Source organism: Trachypithecus francoisi, unplaced genomic scaffold, assembly GCF_009764315.1.
Source record: "Trachypithecus francoisi isolate TF-2019V2 unplaced genomic scaffold, Tfra_2.0 Lachesis_group2, whole genome shotgun sequence".
NCBI classification, from domain to species: domain Eukaryota; kingdom Metazoa; phylum Chordata; class Mammalia; order Primates; family Cercopithecidae; genus Trachypithecus; species Trachypithecus francoisi.
In genome coordinates this window covers 147,919,788-147,940,595 of record NW_022681465.1, presented here as the reverse complement: position 1 = coordinate 147,940,595, position 20,808 = coordinate 147,919,788, and the positions used below count along the sequence as shown (strand labels likewise).

General features: G+C 38.9%; 1 protein-coding gene across 3 annotated transcripts in view; it reads left to right on the top strand.

Annotated features, from left to right (window-relative positions):
* Positions 1 to 20,808, top strand: part of KCTD16 (potassium channel tetramerization domain containing 16) — a 322,902-nt gene that overhangs the window by 28,053 nt on the left and 274,041 nt on the right. Inside the window, exons 1-2 of one of the 3 annotated variants that reach the window (XM_033180786.1) lie at positions 12,690 to 13,346; positions 13,691 to 14,841. In XM_033180786.1, the coding sequence (XP_033036677.1) occupies positions 14,010 to 14,841 (832 nt within the window). In that variant the 5' untranslated portion in view covers positions 12,690 to 13,346; positions 13,691 to 14,009. Of the gene's footprint in view, positions 1 to 12,689; positions 13,347 to 13,631; positions 14,842 to 20,808 lie in introns of those variants that run through there. The other 2 variants (XM_033180785.1, XM_033180784.1) reach the window with 2 other exon arrangements.

Here is a 20,808-nt window from a genome sequence, read left to right as displayed (position 1 = left end):
GGCTCTTTCATTTATGACAGAACCTTTCAGATTTTAAGAGCAGTTGAAGAGCTGTGAATGCTGGTCCTTCACATATCCAAAACCAGCACCACTTTCTGTAAATATCGCTATTTGTGAAATGATTTATCTCAGAACTTTGGAATGTCTCTGTAACCATTTTTTCCCTTTCCCTATAAGCCCATTTGTATGGATCTCTAAAGAAGGTGAGGCCAGATAGCAGAGAGCTTTGAATATACACCAAGGACTTTGGAGTTTATTCTGTGAGCAGTTGGGAGCCAATTAAGATATCTGGGCAAAGAATGGCATCTTTAGAAAGAGGACACTGTTAGCTTTGTGTCAAATGAACTGAGATGAAAAAACTTGAAAGGAAGGAGAACATTAACGGGTCCATATAGAAATACCACCACCTGTACCTCCAAAATCCTCACCAGCTTTTCCTCATTTATTCTACTTCACTCTAGTCTGAGACATCATCATATATCACTAAATTCGTGCAAATTCTCCCCACTGATCTCCCTACAACTAATTTTGTTTCCCTGACAATCTATTATCCCCATATCAGCCAAAGTCACCTTTTAAAAAGTAAGCAAACCAGAACATGTCACATCTAACTTTAAATCCCCAGTGACTTCCCATAACACATAGAATGAAATCTATGGTTTGGTCCCTGCCTGCTTCTCAGACCTGCACTTTCACCCTTGCTTACTGGGATCCAACTTGCTGGCTTTGTTGGATCCTTGAACAAGCCAAGCTTAGTTTCACCTCAGACAACTGAGCCTTTGCTGTTGCTGTTCCATCTGACTAGAGCACACTGTTCCCAGCATTTCACATAGCTGGCTCCCCTCCCCAGAGTCTCAGCCTGCAGTACCAATCCTCTTCTTGCCCCCAAACAAGATATTTTTAAAAATATTACCTATTCTATTTTATTCATAGCTAATTTCACTATTTGAAATTATCTTGCTCGTTTATTTATTTATTTGTTTATTATCTGTGTTTCTGGCCTATAATGGAAGTTCCATGATAGCAAAGAGCTGGTCTACTTTATTTGTTTCTGGATCCCCAACACATAGAGCTTATAGCTTAGTGTTGTGCCTGGCTCATGGTAAGTGTTCCGTAATTATTTCCTAGTCAAATTTGGGTAAAAGGCAAAGAACAAAGGTATGACAAATGGAAGTGAAGAGAAGAGATATCTGAAAGAAGTATAGTAGAGAAAGTGGGTGGATTCAATTATTGAGTGTTGGATGCCAATGGAAAGGGAGGGGTCAGATGATGGATTTTCACTTGGACTGAGAAACCTGTGTTGCTCTTAACACAGAAGGAGAACTTGGAAATGAAAAATATGAGAGTGGAAAACAGATATTTAGCTTTGGACTCCAGTGTAAGGTGCTGGTAGATCTCTGTAAAGATGCCCAGCAGGTGTATGGAAGTTGGGAAGAAAGCAAGGGCAAGAATTTAGATGTTGCAGTCATTTGCATACGGTGTTGATAGTTCACTGAGGCTGAATTAGGTCAACAAGGGGGAATATTTGCAAAGAAAGACGAGAACATTAAAAATGTGCAGACTTTTGCTTAGATATCCTTGTATATAAAGCACCATGCTGGGACAAGTGACATCTAACAAATGAGGAGAAAGCTCTGGAGCTTATGGGGCCAGAGATGGTGCCAGTGATCACTTGTCAGGTAGAAAATGTGTTATCCATACAAGAAACATTACAACACTGCTGTATAATGCTCTTTGACTTATCCAAACCACCTCTCAGTAGGAGGCTGTGCATCCACAAGGGAGATTTATGTGACTGCTCTGTTTCCTTCCCTTCACATCCGTAAGGGGTCCAGAGTAAGGATTGGCCAATGTTAGTGATGTGGCTCTACCCTGAGCTCTTGTGGAGCTAATAATCTAGAACAGTCTGGGGGAGGGGAGAATTCATTTTTAAAAAGACACGAAGCAACGTGTTTGTAATAGCAAACGCTACATTTGTTGAGCATTTACTGTGGGCTAGTTAGTGAACTAAGCACTCAACATGCATTGTTTATTTAGTTCTCACAAAACTCTGTATAGGAAGTACAGTTATTACTCCTGTTGTGCAGATGAGAAAACTGTGGCTCAGATATATGTAACTTTCCAAGCTGGTAAATAATGGAGGTGGGATTTGACCCCAGGACTCTCTGATCCCAAAGCCCACCCTTTTAGCCGTGATGCTTCATTGCTTCTCCATGTGAGAAATAATCATTTTTAGTACTTAAAATGTGTTTTGATATTTTTGTGAATGCTATGAATTTGTGACTATTAGATTAGCTTAAGGAAAATTTTATTTGCAGTAATGAAAGGTGACCACAGATCCTTCAAAGTTGTCATTTTGTGCTGATCAAAAGTAACTTGTTCTTTTTTCAAGATTTTATTAGATCTCCTTTGTGTCACACAGTTGCCTAAAAGAATTGTTGCTTACACTGTCAACTTCCCCAGACCCTCAGGATATCCTTAATTACAGGACTCCCTGTGTATCTGAAATAGAAACAGTGCTTGGAATCCTCCTTTACTACCATCCCCCAATGTTAAACTATAGTCATACCCTGTTAGCATGGGGGAACCTCTTCCTGAAAATTATCACATTAACTAAATTGATGCTGTATGTGCCTTTGGCTAAAGATTTCTTCTATTTACCTTTCATATCTTTCTGGGTTGCTGCAAGGCTTATGTTGCCCTTCAAAATCTCAAAGGATTTCTACCAGGCAACAAATGTCTGCTGATCTGGGTTTCTTAGACCACCTCCTTAGGGGCATCTGAGGCTGTTGCAGTGCAGCCTGCTTGCTACCTTCCAGCACCTTTCATGATTTTTGCAGAATCTCCAGCACCATTGCTTGGTCACCTTTTGTCAGCCATCTTGAGCTTCAGGAAGGAACCAGAGAAAGAGGGAGCTGGTGGAGTCAACAAATGGAGAGGGAAGAGCCACTCAAATGGCTCTTAGTCTCCACTGGCTGAGAATCAAATACAAATTAGCTGTACGGTAGAGTGCTGCAATGGACTTACATTTATATACACATATAAAATATTTCTGAGATCATCAGCACTCTAATGAATCAGCCCTGTCTGGAACAGCTCTAAATGAATTCTAAATGAGTGCCTCTCTGACTTCATACCAGTAAATGTATAGTAATGCAAAGTGGCACTTTCTTTAGTTCATCAATAATTTATTAATGGGCACTTTGTTCTAGGCATGATGTTTCTTAGAGTTTCAAAAAATGACTTTGTCTTTGGTTGCTCTGTTTCTCTCATAGAACTTTTTCCAGTTCTCTTAGCAGCAGTCATCACTTTCTCCTGTGTGCGAGTTGTCTCCAAGTCAGACACAGAGTGTTTTCCCTATTGGATTATAAGCTTAGTGAAAGTAACACTCATGTTTGATTCACTATTACATCCTTTATAAAGCCTAACATAGGTCCTTATACAAATAGATACATACATATTTGAGTAAATGAATAGTAATAAGAGACATGGACAAAACATTTTAAAGGGGCTCAAAACGTATTTTGTTGGACTTCAGCAATCTTAGCTGTCATTACTATGTGGGGTTCTAGGGAAGGACTCTATGTTGAATCTGATTGGCCAGTGGCTCTGCAGGTGATCTTGTTTTTTTTTTTTGAAGGGAAGTGACTTTTTACTGTTGTGAAGCCCTTTTATTATTGTCAGTGCCTCACAATAATAAAACTCCATCTGTCACTTCCATTGGGCAGTTACTTTTTCTTTCTTTACCCTTATAGGTATAAATGACCTTGGACCAAATGGCAATAAAAGGAAGGGATTTTATTACTATCTTTGGTGCAAGTAAAGCATTTATTATTTCTCCATCCCTAGCCCTTTCATCTAATTTTTAATCTTAATTTATAATTTTTTTATATGTCCTATCCAGGAGTAATTGTAGCTTCTATGTCCTACACATCAACAACACGAATGTATATAACTACTCTCAAGACCTCATGTAAAGATATGAAAAATTCAAGAGATTGTTCAAGGGACACCAGGTTGAATCCAGTTTCTATCTGATACATAAATCTTTTTTTGTGTCAGTTCATTTGTTCATAGGCATTCCTTTTCCTGATGAATGTCAACCAGATTAATCAGGAAGATATACAACACTGGCTCCATTTCAAACAACTGTCCAATGTCCTCTGGCAGCCATTGGAACTGCACATTGCAATGGTACCAGCCTGTCATTTTGAGAGACCCCTAGGGTAATTGTGAGATGTGCTTGAGGCTCAGATCATTGTCTGTTAAGGTAACATGCAATTTCCTTGGCAGAAGCTGTGCTAATCTGCATTGTACAGCAAAAAAGGTGGTGTTTCCTACCTCGTATTTGAATTATGTGCTTTGGCCCCTTAAATCTTGTGCCCAGTATGTGTGTCTATGTAGGTCAATCATTATCAGGCATTCTAACTCCATAACCCACTCTACACACGTTTGGGAAGAATGCAGAGTAACTGATGCACAAAATAGTTGGATTAGAATTGTCTGGTACCTTGCCAAAATACTTTTTCAGTAAATCATATTTTTCAAGCATATAAGCACTTAAAAAAATTAAAACTAGAATTTTATTGTTCTGATGTAAATTCTTATCCTAAAAGCAATGTCTTATTTCTATAAACTTTTAAATTCTGGAACATAAACATATATATTACTTATCCTTTTGGATTCATGAAGGGTCAGTTCTCTGATGCTCTATTCATAAACATTTCGTTTTTCACATTTGGAACCAACATTTCAGTAAAGAAAATTAGATATGCTACACTCTTAGATCACACACTTGTATCCAGCTGAAACTTCTGGATACCACTGCCCTAATTGGTGGTCTATTCTGTCATTTATTCATTTGCTTGTTCATTCTCACAACCCCTTAACAAATATATACAGAGTGCTTACTCCGAACCTGGCACTGAACTGCGATTGGGGATATAGTGGTGATCTATGCTGGATTGTGTTGTTGTTCTGTGTGATGCCAAACCAAAACATATTGGGTACACAGTGAGGATATTTAATAAAATAAACTATATGCCCAAATAAGTTGGGTGTAGGACCTCGGAATCAGACGACTTTGGTGTGATCTGCTGCTGGTTACTCAACCTCTTGGAGGCTCTTTTATTCTCCCCACAATGCTAGCATTTCAGAATTGTTTTAGGAATTAAGCTAGAAAATGCCTGTGGAATTGCCTGGCAATTGGGTCAGTTAATTTTATTAATTTGTTTGGCCACAGGCACAGACATGAATCTTTTAAGAAACTGGTGTTAGTGAAATTTTGAAACCGAAAACTCTGATGTCTTACTCTTTCAGTAGTGTTTCTTTTAATGGTTTTTCTTTTTTCCATTCCAATTTGACCCCACGTCGAAGACATGAATGACCTCTTTGTAGTAGTGGGTTAAGAGAGGGTGGTTTTTGCAGTCAGCTTATTTCTCTGGGACCCGACCAAATAGAAAGATCCCTGCTAGCATGTAGAACTCAATGTTTGAGAAATAAACTGGAATCAACTACCTTATATTCCTAACCAACAACTCCATCTGGTGTGACCTTATCAGCTTTTTTATTGTTTCACTGGCCCATTCTGAGGATATCGTCCTTGGTTCCACAATTAAATTAAACAAACGTTAATTGAGCATCTCTCAGATGCCAGACCTTGTGCTTGTGGGTACCAAGAATAAAAAATGACCCCTGCCGCACAGATTTCTTGCAAATAATTCAAAAGGGAAGGGAAAAAAGTGGTAGAGCATATCTTCAATTCTCAGCTTTGAGTCCTCAAGTCCTCTAATAAAACAATTCAATTTTGCTCTTGAGCTAAATCTTTCCATTTGTTATTCAGTGTTTGCCCTTCTTTCTTCCTGCTGTTCCCCATCTGTAGATGCCACTGGTAAGATTCATTTCAGCCTAAGAGTATGACATGTTTGGATTTATTTGTGAAAAACGCCTTCTACAAACAATCGCTATACCAAAGTGACTGTGCTGAATCACTGTAAGATGATGTGATCTCTTTTGAATGAGCCAGCCTGTTCATTCACTTTCTTCTGTTCATCATCCTTTGAAAGGTGTAGATTCTTTCCAAGTCAGAAGTCCTGTTTTTAAATGAACTAATTATCAGTCTCCAAGGGCAAATGTGCTTAAAGTTCCGAGTATCACTTTACTTTCTCCTATTCCTCTCCTAGAAGGGAGAGCCAGACTTTCAGAAAAGGGACCGGTCACATCAACAGCATAAGAGAGTAAAGTGTTTGCTCATGTTTATATAGCTGGTAGGTACCTCTTTCAAACTCTGTTCTGCCTGATTCTAAAATCTGTTCCTTTTCTTTACAACCAATATTTTAAAACTCTATTTCCTTAAGTTGCTTCAGGGGATTCCACAAATTCCATTTATACATATATAAAACTATTTAGAAAAAATTAAAATGCACTCTAAAGACAATTGATATATTTATTATTGCAAATTCTGGAAGATTTTTTAAAAAATAAATATTTTTGAACCTAACACCTAAGCAGATTCTGATTTCATTCCGCTTGTATCGTTGCATATTGTGGAATGACGACAAAGATGCCTTTGGAAAGATGGATTCCCTAGGTAGGAGATAAAAGGTTGATAATTACTGGCTTGCAACTTACACTACTCCTTTATCGAGAGATATATTACATAGTAAGTAGAGCAGACATAATGAGGACTCCACCAACATGTATAATACAATGTAGCTAACACACATCATACAGATAGTAACAGGACATGGATCAACACGCTGTAGGGGAAGGATTTCAGGGGAGGCAAGGTAGGCCTCTTGTTTTTAGGGCTATTCCTAAAATAGCGCATGTATATTTAGTAAAACCAATTGTTTGAGAATTGTGCAGCTAATTATGCAGCTATGTTTTTCATTTGCCAACTTATTTTCAGAAATAAGTATATTTCTGTTGGTTAGGCTTCATGCTGATGAGATAACAGTTTTAAAACACATATGTGGGAGTTGGCTTTACTTGACTTCATGGCCAAATTGTACACTCCTGACTTTGACCAGTTTTTCCAGAATAGCTTCCTGTTTTTCTTTTTCTTTTTTTTTTTGAGATGGAGTCTTGCTTTGTCACCAGGCTGAAGTACAGTAGCATGATCTCCGCTCATTGCAATCTCCGCCTCCCGGGTTCAAGCGATTCCCCTGCCTCAGCCTCCTGTAGCTGGGACTACAAGTGCATACCATGATACACGACTAATTTTTTGTATTTAAGTAGAAACAGGGTTTCACCATGTTGGCCAGGATGGTCTGGATCTCCTGACCTCATGATCCTCCCGCTTCTGCCTCCCAAAGTGCTTCCTCATTTCGAAGACAAATTTAAAATGTGACTTCACATCTGTACCTACTACAGAAATGTATACTTCCTTACACACTCACATACATGCACACTGCAAAAACTTTAGACCCTGTGAATATAGTCAATAATGTTGCCTTTATGCCTGAAGAGCAGTACTTTTGTTTTCAGGTAGCATAATTTTTTTTAAAGATCAAATCTCAAAATTATAGTTCACTTAGAAGAACTTTATCCTGTAGACTCCTGTTCAGAGGCACGATGGTGATAAAGACAGCTTTTGCTTTCATTTGTATTTTATGACAGTGGAAATCAGTAGTATTTTCAGGGAGAAACTGTGAGAGAAATGACTTGGCTGAACATCTGCTATGAAGCTTTTATCTGAATCTGAGGCTCCAGTGGATGACCTCGAAGGATCTCCACTCCCAACTTTTAGATTATACAAGTCTAATCCAAATTCTTTCTTGCAAGGCTTTACGTTAACAAGAAAGGTGGCTGTTTGCTGCCTTCTTCATCTGTTTCTTACATAGCAAATTACTTCCTAGAATGTCTGAAGTTTTGATAGCTGCATTTTATCTTTATTTTATCATTGGTCATGATATCTCTTTAAGGGGAGACAGTTCCATTTTATAAATATGGAAGCAGAGGCCATCTGAGGTTAAATGGTTTGTCAAAATCATATGTGAACTATGTAACACCAAAGGCCAAATGTAGCACTAGGGATATTTCTGAAAATAAAAGGCAGTGCCCAAGAATCTATAACTTTGTTTTCTTTTTGAGGTAGAGTCTCACTCTGTTGCCCAGCTGGTGTGCAGAGGCACCATCATAGCTCATTGCACCCTTGAACTCGAGACTCAAGCTATCCTCCCACCTCAGCCTCCCAAGAAGCTGGGACTACAGGAATGCACCACCACACCAGGCTAATTTTTCTATTTATTAATTTATTTTTGTAGAGACAGGGACTTGCTGTTGCCCAGCCTGGTCTCAAACTCTTGGCTTTAAGCAATCTTCCCACATCATCCTCCCAAAGCGCTGGAATTACAGGTGCGAGCTACCATACCTAGCCAATGTAACTTTAATTTTTTCCCCCATTGGTAGGATTTTGAGTTTGTGTGTGCAGTTGCATGTGAGTGTTTGAGTCAGATATTATATCAAATTCGACTTCGCATCTCAACTACCCAGCACTGTGCTGGACACAACATAGGCACTTAATAAATCCATGTAGTATAAATGAAAGGGTACCAGGGAAATAATCTTGTCTGGCAAAAGATAGTGGCATTTTCATTTTTAATCACTGGGATACCGATTATTTTCAGTTCCCCACTCTGCCACCCCATCTCCCCAACCAAATCCTGAAATTCCCCCATGAATAATAAATACATTTATAACAAGCAATGGTCTTAACCTGAATTTTCATACTGAAAACAGTAACGATTTTGGATGTGGAACTCAATTTCTATGTTTGGGCATCTTTTGTAATTTCTTTATGCCTCAATTGGAGTTTAACAACAATGAATACAGATATTTTAAACCACTAGCATGAACACTAATGACATTTATTAAGCACTTGCTAAAAGCCATGGAATGTGCCAGAGAGCTTACATGCATCTTCATATTTAGTCTACACAACACACCTGGGAGGCAGGTCTTCTTATTGCCACCATACCCTGGCTCAGAGACATGAGTCTCCTGTTCAAAGTCACACAACCAGCCAGACAGAGCTAGAAGAGGAGTAACGACTGACTGTGGTGAGGACTTGATGGTCAGCCCTCCATAAACAGCAGCTATTAAGATAATGGTGATTATGCAGGAGTCCTTGGGAGCACATAACACGATGAGTGTGCAGCATCTTAGCATAAGTAAGTTTACGAGATCTGTTTCCTCCCTAATAGCAAAGGCTGTCAGCATGAAAGCTATATCTGCTTGAGGGCAGGGAAAACTTAAGGATGTGTTAGGGGTGAGAATGTAGAGAGTGATCACATTATTTCAAAATTAAAATAGTCCTTTTGAGAATATACCCTTCAATATTTAGCTGTGTATGTGAAAGTAGGAAACAGAGGCGAAAACATATTTTATCAATTTCACAATTTACCTAACATACGTCTTGATTTGCTATATGCTTGAATATTACAAAGAACAGGATGGAACATTCTTCCTTGCTCTTCCTCTGAGAGAAATCTGTTGCCGTATGCTGTTCAGCCTTCAGTCCGGGAGTGCCATCCCACAGTGTTTCAGTGGAGAGCTGCCAGGAGAGAATAATAACACTAGCGGTGTTATTTGCTGACACGAAGGCTAGGAATACACTCACAGCCTAGACTTGGCTTCTTGCCTCTTGTTAAGGAACCAAACAGCCGGGCTTACCGACAACTTCCCTGAGACACACTCGCTTACTCTAGCACTATTTAAATCTCTTTGTGTGGTGTATTGCTTTATTTCCTTCAAGTCTGTTATCTTTTTAATCTCACCTCTCATTCGTTTTCATCCCTGAGACTAAAGAAGCAAGGAGTACAGATCTGGGGATGTTAACCTGAGGTCTATGAACCCCAACATGAATGGGCTTCAGGTCAGTCTTGAACCAAACCCCTGATCTCTCAGAAGGTAAGGGAGGCCTAGACCGTTTTGCTTTTCTGAGGTTCCATTTAGATTAAAGAGTCGATATGCCCAAATAGAGTTAGCAAAGCTAGTGTTTATTTTTAACTGCTTACTATAATAAACTCTTTTAGCACATAACAGTATAAAAATATGATGCAATGTAATTGTGCAAAACAGGATATTTACAGTGTTTATGAAAAATACCAATTTAAAATGTTTCAGGTGGTATGATCAAATCATGGGTTGCAAGATTAAAGTTGTCTATTGAATGTTTTCCATTTTTCAATTCTCAGCATGTGTCTCTGTGAATGTATGTGTAATCTCTCTTCAAAAAGAAGTTTCATAGTCAAAATTTGAGGAATTCTGCTTATGTGAATCATCAACTACATGCCTCCCCACCCCTGTCCCTCACTGGTTCCTCTTTTTACTCAGCCTTTCCTGAGAGGGTCTGTCTTGACAGTGAATGCAAACTTTTATGCTCATGGGTTCACTTCCTAGGTTTTATTAGATTCTCTAGGCAGTCCATTTTCCAAAAAAGGTTAAGAACCTACTTGTCTCAAAAGTAACCTAACCTATTAAACCCAGACCAATGAACAGAACTCCTCATTTTAAAAATTCAGAATATGCTTCTTTTATATTATAAAATCTTTTAACCTTGCAATTTAAATTAATATTAATTATTGGCATGCTTTTAAAAAGCGTGTTTAGTAATCTTGAAATTTGTTGTTTCAAAAAAAATCTTGTTTCTTAGATTTGCCGCCTCTCTATTCCTGTTCAGGAATATCTAAGGTTAAAATGAGGACACGGGTTATCCTGAAGAGTCAGTGGTCTAAAGCCCATCCTGCTACTCTGGAATTGTGTGACCCCAAGGAAGTGCTCACCCTCTCTGTTCCTCAGTTCTGCATCTCTAAGATGAGATAGTTAATTTTTCATTCCTCAAGTCCTTTTTAGCTCTAAAAGATTATGAGTTTTCTTACTCTGTTTCTCCACCTACTTCCATACTGCCCCTGCAATGTTTTAATACCTGAGCTTCAAGGCTATTGTCATGACGTTTTGGCCTACTCTCTTAGAAATAAAAGAAAACAAAACATTTGCTTACTTTTACTACAGCCAAAACCAGTACTTAATAGGTCTGAATTCAGATATATTTTGTCTTTGACCTGATGTCAATGAAATATTTATTTTCTTGTCATGGTGAGCAGTGCATGCCAAGGAAACTTAGATCACTATAAAAACTTAAAATCTAAATGTTTTGGCCCTGTTAAGTTGCCAGATACAGAGCTGCACTGGTAGCTTAGGGCACTAGATGGCGATATAAGTGCATCACATAACAAGCATCTTCTTGATTGGTCCAGCATTAAAATCCTAATGATTGAGGCCAGAACAGGTTAATGCATTAGTTAAAGAAATGAAGTCAAATATAATCAGATGTAGGAATGTTGGCTAATGCTCTGAATATGTTCAGTAACCCAATGCTTATTGACAGAAAAGATTGTTAAAGTAGAAACTAATTTATCCTACTGTTGGGTGTATCTTCAAGCTAATATTTTGGGCAAGAGTAACCAATAAGCACGTTTCTCATAAAATGTATATAATTCCTAAGTTCACCTCCATTTTTGGTTTTCACTTTTTAAAAATAGCAATTGTTTGGGATGGCATGTGCCTCACATATATTATTAATTGACCAAGCACTATATTCTTATGAGGGATGTGAGCCCTAAGACACTGGTGTTTTAAAGGGGAAATGGCAGACTTACTGTAAGCTGTTGGCTGGGCCATTATTGACTGGCAGGCTCAACTGGAAGCACTTTGTTAGTGGATTAGGTTGCCCTGGAAATGCCTTCCTGAAACTCTAATGATGCACTTAAGGGAGCCCTCTGGAACAGGAGTAAAATGTCTTTTAGCAGGAGTGTCTTCCACCAGAGTCCTCTTGGGATGACTTGGGAGGGGGCTGGGGGCACATCCAAAGAGATGCTCAGTAAGGAAACAACCCCAGAAAAAGGTTGCAGGTATCAATTTCTTACAGGTAAGCTAAGATAATGGCTTATGGATGGATGCAAACTGTGGGCTTTCTGTGGATGTCAGTGTTTCATGTCTTCATTTCAAAAGAGCATCATTAATTTCAGAGAGTGTTTATTTATCTACCCATCTACGTATATATTAATAGTTATTTATTTATTTGCTAGGGGTTGTGGTGGCAAGCAGATGAAACAGAAAAGAAAAAAGAGAGAATTTGAGTGTATATGGTTTAAATCAAAGGATTAAAAAAACCCACTTTGTAGTTTGAACATTGGGGTCATTTGGTGTGCCTGTCTGTGTTTTAAAACAAGCTTTAGAGAGAAATTTGCCCTTCAGCAGGAATTCCGTGAACGGGGAGGGGAGAAGGGGGAGGGGGGAAGATTTGTAGATTTTTCAAATAAAAGGTCAGTTGTGTTTATCTCACAACTTACCTCTTGGGTGGGGGGCAGGGATTTGCTGTGGGATGGTGATGGTGGTGGAGGTGAAAACAAGAAAGAAGGAAAAGGTCCTTGGAAACTCCAGACTCCAGGACAGGACAAGGAGGGAAGTGGCTGCGCAGCACTGCGTCTCCGCCCCAAGCCCCGCGCGCCCGGCAATCGCGTGCCCACCGCGGGAGCGCGGCGTCCCCATGCAGTCCTGGCAACCTGTCACCGAGGAGGACGTGACTCGGAGCTGCTGCCGCTTTCTCTAAGCCATATTCCTTTAAGATGATGTAATAGTAATTTCCCTGGATGGTTTCTTGCCTGCACTGCTGAAACAACAGCATCCGAACTGCACTGGGAACTGTGGAACCACCCAGCTCCGCCACCAGAGAAGCCGGAGCCCCGGGCCCCCTGCCGGCATCTCTGCGCTGCGTTGGCCTCTGGCTCCCACCGGCTCCCACCTGGCTGGGAACATGGGAGTCCGTTTGCCCTTGCCGGCAGGTGGGGTGGCTACCTGGGACCCCAGCAGGGCACGTCTCTCCATCTTTCTGCTTCTGGGCTTTCTGAAAAGCTTCTAAGTCCTGGTACTTCTTGCAACTCCCTTCTAAGGATCCTTTCCAAAGATTTCTTTTTCCATTTTTCCCCCACCCTGGGGAAGCTTTGATTGAATATTTTCTCTGCTTTACTTCTTCAACCCAACCTCCTCTCATCACGGTTTAACTTTTTTGTGACTTGTTTTAACTTAAGATACGGAGTGAATACATATGTACCTACATACTTATATAAACACAAATAGGCATTTATATAAATACGTACATATAATAGTTATTTTCCAAGAGCACACCTCTCTGGCACTTTTCACTGATACCTCGGTCGTTTACCTGTTTGGAATTTGGCAAGATCCAGACTCAGTTTGGCTGTGGATTCTGATTGCTTTACAAATGGTTATTATTATTATTATTTTTTTTCACAAGAACTGGGTCTCCAGCACTCACTAAGGTAAGCTCTAAGACTTATTGCTTTTCCTGTCCAGCTGAAAAAAAACCCCATTTAGAAGTTGAAAATTGCATGTTTCTTTTTAAGGTAGACTTACAAGTAAAATTGTTTTTCATACGAATTGCTGGAGACAGAGGCTTATAGATAAACATGTAGACACAAAATAGCATGAGAGAAGCATGATTTAATTGAAGAATGACTGAGATCAGTAGTTCCAGAGCTGCTTATGTAAAATAATCTCTCTCTCCCTCCCTCTGTTTTTCCCTCCCTCCCTCTCTCTCTCTCCAGAGGACTCTTTTTCTGACTCATTCCGGGTTTGAGGAAATAATTTTTCTCTTTTCCTTCAGACGGACATCTGAGTAACTGGGGAATTGGCCTGCCTTGCCTGTGAGCTTGACGGAAGATTGGATATAGACGAGTTGATTATATTCTATGAAGTAACAGCTCACTACCATCCAGGGTTTAAGCTACTTTTTCAGCATCACTTCACCTGTGGACTCTTATACATTTTGCTTTCTTGGGGGAAAAAAACTGGGATAAGAGAAGGTCATTTTTTAATAAGTTAGCATCCTTTTCCCTTTCTTACAAGTTGATCCAAAGGATAAGGCTGTGACTCCATTGGATTGCACCTTCAAGTCAAAATAGCAGCAGCAGAAGAAAGGGACAATGGCTCTGAGTGGAAACTGTAGTCGTTATTATCCTCGAGAGCAAGGGGCCGCAGTTCCAAACTCCTTCCCTGAGGTGGTAGAGCTCAATGTTGGGGGTCAAGTTTATTTTACTCGCCATTCCACATTGATAAGCATCCCTCATTCCCTCCTGTGGAAAATGTTTTCCCCAAAGAGAGACACGGCTAATGATCTAGCCAAGGACTCTAAGGGAAGGTTTTTCATTGACAGAGATGGATTCTTGTTCCGTTATATTCTGGACTATCTCAGGGACAGGCAGGTGGTCCTGCCTGATCACTTTCCAGAAAAAGGAAGACTGAAAAGGGAAGCTGAATACTTCCAGCTCCCAGACTTGGTCAAACTCCTGACCCCCGATGAAATCAAGCAAAGCCCAGATGAATTCTGCCACAGTGACTTTGAAGATGCCTCCCAAGGAAGCGACACAAGAATCTGTCCCCCTTCCTCCCTGCTCCCCACCGACCGCAAGTGGGGTTTCATTACTGTGGGTTACAGAGGATCCTGCACCTTAGGCAGAGAGGGACAGGCAGATGCCAAGTTTCGGAGAGTTCCCCGGATTTTGGTTTGTGGAAGGATTTCCTTGGCAAAAGAAGTCTTTGGAGAAACTTTGAATGAAAGCAGAGACCCTGATCGAGCCCCAGAAAGATACACCTCCAGATTTTATCTCAAATTCAAGCACCTGGAAAGGGCTTTTGATATGTTGTCAGAGTGTGGATTCCACATGGTGGCCTGTAACTCATCGGTGACAGCATCTTTCATCAACCAATATACAGATGACAAGATCTGGTCAAGCTACACTGAATATGTCTTCTACCGTAAGTACAAAGGGTTCTTTTAATTTTTTATGTGTGTCAGTTCTCTTCGCAAATGTATATGGTCTGTGTGTTCTGTCCATACCTAAGGAACATGGTTTGGAATTCTTTTAACTCTTGAGTTATAGTTAGAGAATTAGAGGTTATAATTCAGCTCTCATGTCTAACCTAAGGCAACTTTTATCCAATGAGGTCACAGAATATTCAAAGGCCTCCAAAATCGCAAGATGCAAATGATGTTGGTATATGCAATATGTAAAATGGAAACAAGCATGTGTATCTTTTTTTTTTTTTTTTTGCCAAATATTGAATTGTGAAAATAAGGTTGATGATTACATCTTGGCTGTTTGTCCATAGGAGCTTGGTATACTCAGTGGAAAAATTACTGCTGTCTATTCATTTAGCTGGACTTTGAGGTCTATTAAGCTGTTTGCTGAAGACTTGCTTTCATCAGGGGCTTTGAAAACACAAATGGATGTTGCCATGAATAATGTGGTCTTGGCTAGATGGCAGTACAGACTGCTGAAAGGCCCCCTGCACCCCCCAAGTCTAAAATTTGCTTTTAAGGGTTTTACAAATCTGCTGTTTGATTCTGAAGCCTTTTGTACTGAGACCTGAGTTGCACTGCAGACTTAATTAAGCTGAACTTCATTTAAGATCTATCTAAAAGGAACTAGATCCTTGAGAATTGTCAATCACATGCAAACACCTTCAGACAGCTGAGGTGATAGAATTACTGACATAAAAGGAAACCAGAGAGGGAGGAAATGAAACAATGATACTGAAGCCTTTTAAGTAAGGGGTTTTTAGAGGTCAGTTCATTTGCTTAAATGAAGATACCCTGCAGATTCCTCATTTTATGATATGGCATTATTCTAAACTATAAACTACGAGCCATTGATCTCTGAAAGGAAGAGTAAATCAGCCTGCACTCTTTGGTATTCGATTTTGACTGCCAGTTTTCAACAGGCCCAGGAGTTGGGTGAAGTAAATTCCACAAGAAATGTGTTTCCAGTGTTAACATTTGATTTCCTCTATTCTTACTCTAAAACAAATCCAGAATTCAGAATTAAAATATCTAAATTTCTTTAAACATAAAAGTAGGACTGACTTTCTTGGACTGGTTTTCTTCCTTAGTTATGTTTATTCATTTGGCAATGGTGCTGGAAACCTTGGTGAAGAGGCTAGTGGGAAGCCAAGTCGTTCTCTACTAAGCTATCACACATTTGGTTTTGAGAAGTGAAGACACATGTATTGCATAGCCAGAACAACCTGTGGAAAAAAATGAAATCAGTAATCAGCTCAGGAGTATAGTGATGTGCAATAACAAACATCATTTGGTTCATTAATCCTATCTGTGGCCTCTACAATCTATATCTTCCTTTATGCTAGAGCTTAGTGGACAGGTATTGTTTTCTTCCTTTTGGTAAATTTCTCACTAGTGTAGAGATAAGATTCTGGCTTTTTAGCTTTGTATAAAGGAATATGACATTATCTATCATTCTGAAGAAGAAATATCTTCTCCAAACTTTTTGGAGAAGTACATCTTAGAGATAGTTCCCATGCAGCTTTGTAATATTTACCATGTTCTCCAATTTTGAATATTTGAAAACATAGCATCATAAGAAGCTTCAACCACATAAATGAAAACATACCAGTTGTACCCCCCAGAAAGACCACATTGGATTTATAGTCACTTGCTTACAGAAATGAGACCCACACACTGAAATTTATTTGTCTACCAGTGGCATTTCTGTGTTCATCAAAGGCTCATCTGTCCAACACAATTTCCCTTTAGATTGCTCTGGACAGGCTCCATTCTCCTGACTATGTCATTTCTTCTTTCTTTGTTGAATTGCTGGGAGATTGCTGAGGAATAGTTTGTTCTCCATCTCTCCATGGACAGGCTAGCACGAATGTGCAGGAACTTCATACCAGTAGCATATATCTTGCAAATGATATGCTTCCCCTTTGTACCCAACATCCAGAGCTACGTGTTAACTCTTCCTCTGTCTTAGGACCAATAAAACTGACAGCTGGCTTTCTAGGGTGCATAACAGCTTCCGTGCAGCTGCTTAGCCATAATTATTTAATTGGAAGCTACCAACTGTGCCTATATAAGCATTAATTCATCAAGCTGTTGTGCTCGGGTTAATGGGCCGAAACCATGGGAGAAGCTCTAAAGCAGGGAGTTGGCTGCATGCAAAGATGCTTTTCACAAAGTAACTCAACTTCCTCCTGGGCTTAGGGGGAAATACATACACACACACACACACACACACACCACACACACACACACACACACATATATATACATACACACATACACATACACACACACACAAGCTCCTTACATCTAAGGGATTAACAGTTTAAGCAATCAGTCTTTTTTGATAACACAGGAATAATGCAGAGTCACTTTGCATGGATCAATATCTCAGTAAAAAATAAACAGCAAGAAATTAGTGCATTGCATGATGGTTTGTAATCATGGGGAGAGACTTCTTGTTTCCCTGTTGGCCTATTTTTTCTTCTGAGTCTCCCAAGAAAAATTTGGTAGACCGAAATCTACCTATCAACCATGAATAAGTTAGATTCTTACCTCCTTTACATTTTCATGTGGACCTAGAATTGATGGTCACTATCAGGTGGTTTTGAGTGTGTGTTTTGTTAGTGTAGAACTATGAACAATGAAAAAGTCAACAGGTGTTTGTATGTGCTTAAGAGGAAAGTAAGAAATGTGTTTGTCTACATCACTTACACACCAAAATACAGGTGAAATGCTATGGATTATGATTCATTTATCCGCAACTAAAAGAGTTAATATGAGTGATACAGGAACATAGAAAAGAAACGTCTACCCTAGGGATTGTCTTACAAAGTATTTTAGACATGTCCTTTGCTTTAATTTAAAACAATAAGAAGGTTTCTTTACTCCTTTTCCACCCAAATGACTGAATAATTACTTTTCAAGCATTATGTGGAAGGTGAGGTCATAAATATCATAAAATGCCTTCTTGATTCACCTCTAAATAAAATGAGAACTGTGTAATTTGGAAAAGACAAGTCCTGATTTTGAACTAGATACTCAATGACAATTCACATCACTTAGGAACCAAATGACAGGTGCATGGAAATAAATGAACCTTTATTTCCAGAGCCATCTTCTGATGCCTGAGAGAGTGGGAAGATTGTTCTTGGTTGGAGAGAATTATGCACATTTCCAAAAGCCTACTCATGAGTGAATTACTTCAGCCAAATGCCTGAAAGCACTAAGATTTAAAGGCATTTGCTTCTAATAAAGCTGTGATAACATCACCACATATAGGGAGGTTAATTCATAGGACACTTATTCTGAAAACAGACACTCTGAATTCTGTGAATTATAGAAGCAGACACATTGATTCATCATCTTTTCAACAAATTGCAGCTTGTAAGTGCATTTTAACCTTTCTTCTCTTTACTTATTTTCCTAAAATTTACAGTTGCTTCCACAGAAATCTCTAAATTGCCTTTTAGATGCAGTATATATCTTCAGGATTATTGATTAAGATAGGCTGTCAGAAAAAAGTAGATCAAGAAATTATCTTCCACTTATAATTCAGCTGTGTGACCTTGTATTGGGGAGAAATATATGCTTTGGCCACTGTGAATAATTTAGGTAAGATTGACTTTAACAAGCTTCAATAAGAGCATATGCTTTCATAAGAAAACAGGTGGAAGTGCATCTACCTTAAAATGATTCTAGCTTTTTTTTTCTCCTGGCTATTTGAAAGATCCCAGTACGGGTTGAGCATCCCTAATTCAAAAATACCATATCCAAAAGGATTCAAAATCCAAAACTTCTTGAGAGCCAGTGTGGTGCCACAAGTGGAAAATTCCACACGTAAGTACTCAACACAAACTTTGTTTCATGTCCCAATTATTAAAACTATTGTATACGATTACATTCAGGCTATGTGTATAATGTGCATATAAAACATAAATGAATTGCATGTTCAGACTTGAGTCTTAGCCCCAAGATATGCCATTACGTATGTGCTAATATCATAAAATCTGAAAAAATCCAAAATCTGAAACATGTCTGGTTCAGGCATTTTGAGTAAGGGATACTCAACCTGTAAGAATTTCAGTTTTTATTACTTATAGAGATATGGTATTGGCACATTCAACGTGAAACATCAGGGATAGCAGAGTGGCCAAAATCATAAGGTATGTGAGGTTTGGTCCCTACACCACTAACATCTCTCTCTGTGACTTCTTTCTGTTGTCTCACCTTAGCTGTTCCTCTTTCCTTCTGTTTGAGTCACTCCTGCTCTCCAGTTCTTTCTCCCATGCCATAATCAAAGCTCGTCTGGAAAAATTCTGCTCTGTCATTATACTTAGAATGCTTTCAAGGCATGATGTTACCTTCCCCAGGGGTATTTGTACATAAGAGCACTTTTAATAGTTGTGGATCAGGCTTCCTTTTACCCTGAAGAAAGTAGTTCTTAAGATTTGAAACTTCTTAATTTCTGATGAAAAACAAACCACAGCTTAAGTATAAGACTTCATTATGAAGTCAGTTTAGACCCGTGCTCAGGCAGATATTGGATAATAAAGGGCAGAAGCAGCAGGCATAATTTTTCTTATTTCTTTAAGATGCTATGCATTGAGAATTGGGCTTAATAGAACAGTGATATAAGCATGTTAGTGAAGTATTTTATTATACTGTTTTCACTTCTATGCCAAGCAAGAGCTGTTACCTGAGCCCAGTCCCTTGTAGGAGAAGATTAAAATAATTTCTTCCTGGGTCTGTGGCATCAGGGAAGGTATTTGGCAGCAAGAATTGTGTCAATGTGTGGGTGAAAAGGGGAGGTCTCTGAGGTTGCCCCCAAGTGTTCTGATACATTAAAGTATATATAATTGGAAAGAGAAGACCAAATGTTTCTAACAGCCTAATGAGGTTGTATCTAATCAAAGAAATTAGAAATGGAAGTAGCTGAGAATGTGCCACAAAGCTCCATCTGGAACACCTCCAAACACAAAACACGGAAAGGAGTAACTACGCATAGGATGAGTGCCAGTCCCATGCATAGAAAGAAGTCTTCCAGAAATGGATAGACAAATGCTCAGTTTCTGCATCATAACGCACTGTTGCTCTTTTTCTTTTGTGTCTGCGATGGCTTTTCTCAAGTATCGTATTTCTTGGCAAATCAGTTAATTTTTTATTACAGAAATTTTCAAACGTATCCAAATGTAGAGATAATGGCATAATGAACTTTCTTGTAACCATCACCCATCTCTAATAATTACACTTAGCACTGCAATACCAATCTTGTTTCATCCATATTCCTGCTTAATTTCCCTTCTGTTGACACTGGATTATTTTGAAGCAAATCCCAGACATCAATTAATTTCTTCATCCACAAATGCTATGGTATATATTTCTAAAATATAAATTATTTTAAAAGCAACATAACATCATTATATGGTATTATACCATATACCATTATAACATACAAAATTAATAATTCTTTAATATTATCAAATATCTAGTCAGTGTTTAAAGTTTCCTGATTTCTTCACAATGTTCTTAAAAGTTGGTTTTAATCAAGATGCAAATCAAATCTACATATTACATTATATTTGTCTGCTAATTTTCTCTCATGATTTAAAAAATATTGCATATAACTTACATGCAACAAAGTGGTAAAATGTCCATCTTATGTCTCCTTTAATTCCTCCCTTTCTTTCTCTTCTTCTGTTTCTGTTTTCCCTTCCCTTTCCCTCCCTCCCTCCCTTCCTTCCTTCCTTCCTTCCTTCCTTTTCCTTCCTTCCTTCCTTCCTCCTTCCTTCCTTCCTTCTTCTTTCTTTCTTTCTTCCTTTCTTCCTTTCTTCCTTTCTTCCTTTCTTCCTTTCTCCTCTTTTTTACTTCTTTGTTTCATGAAATCAAGTTGTCATGTTGAATATCCTGCATTCTGGGTTTTG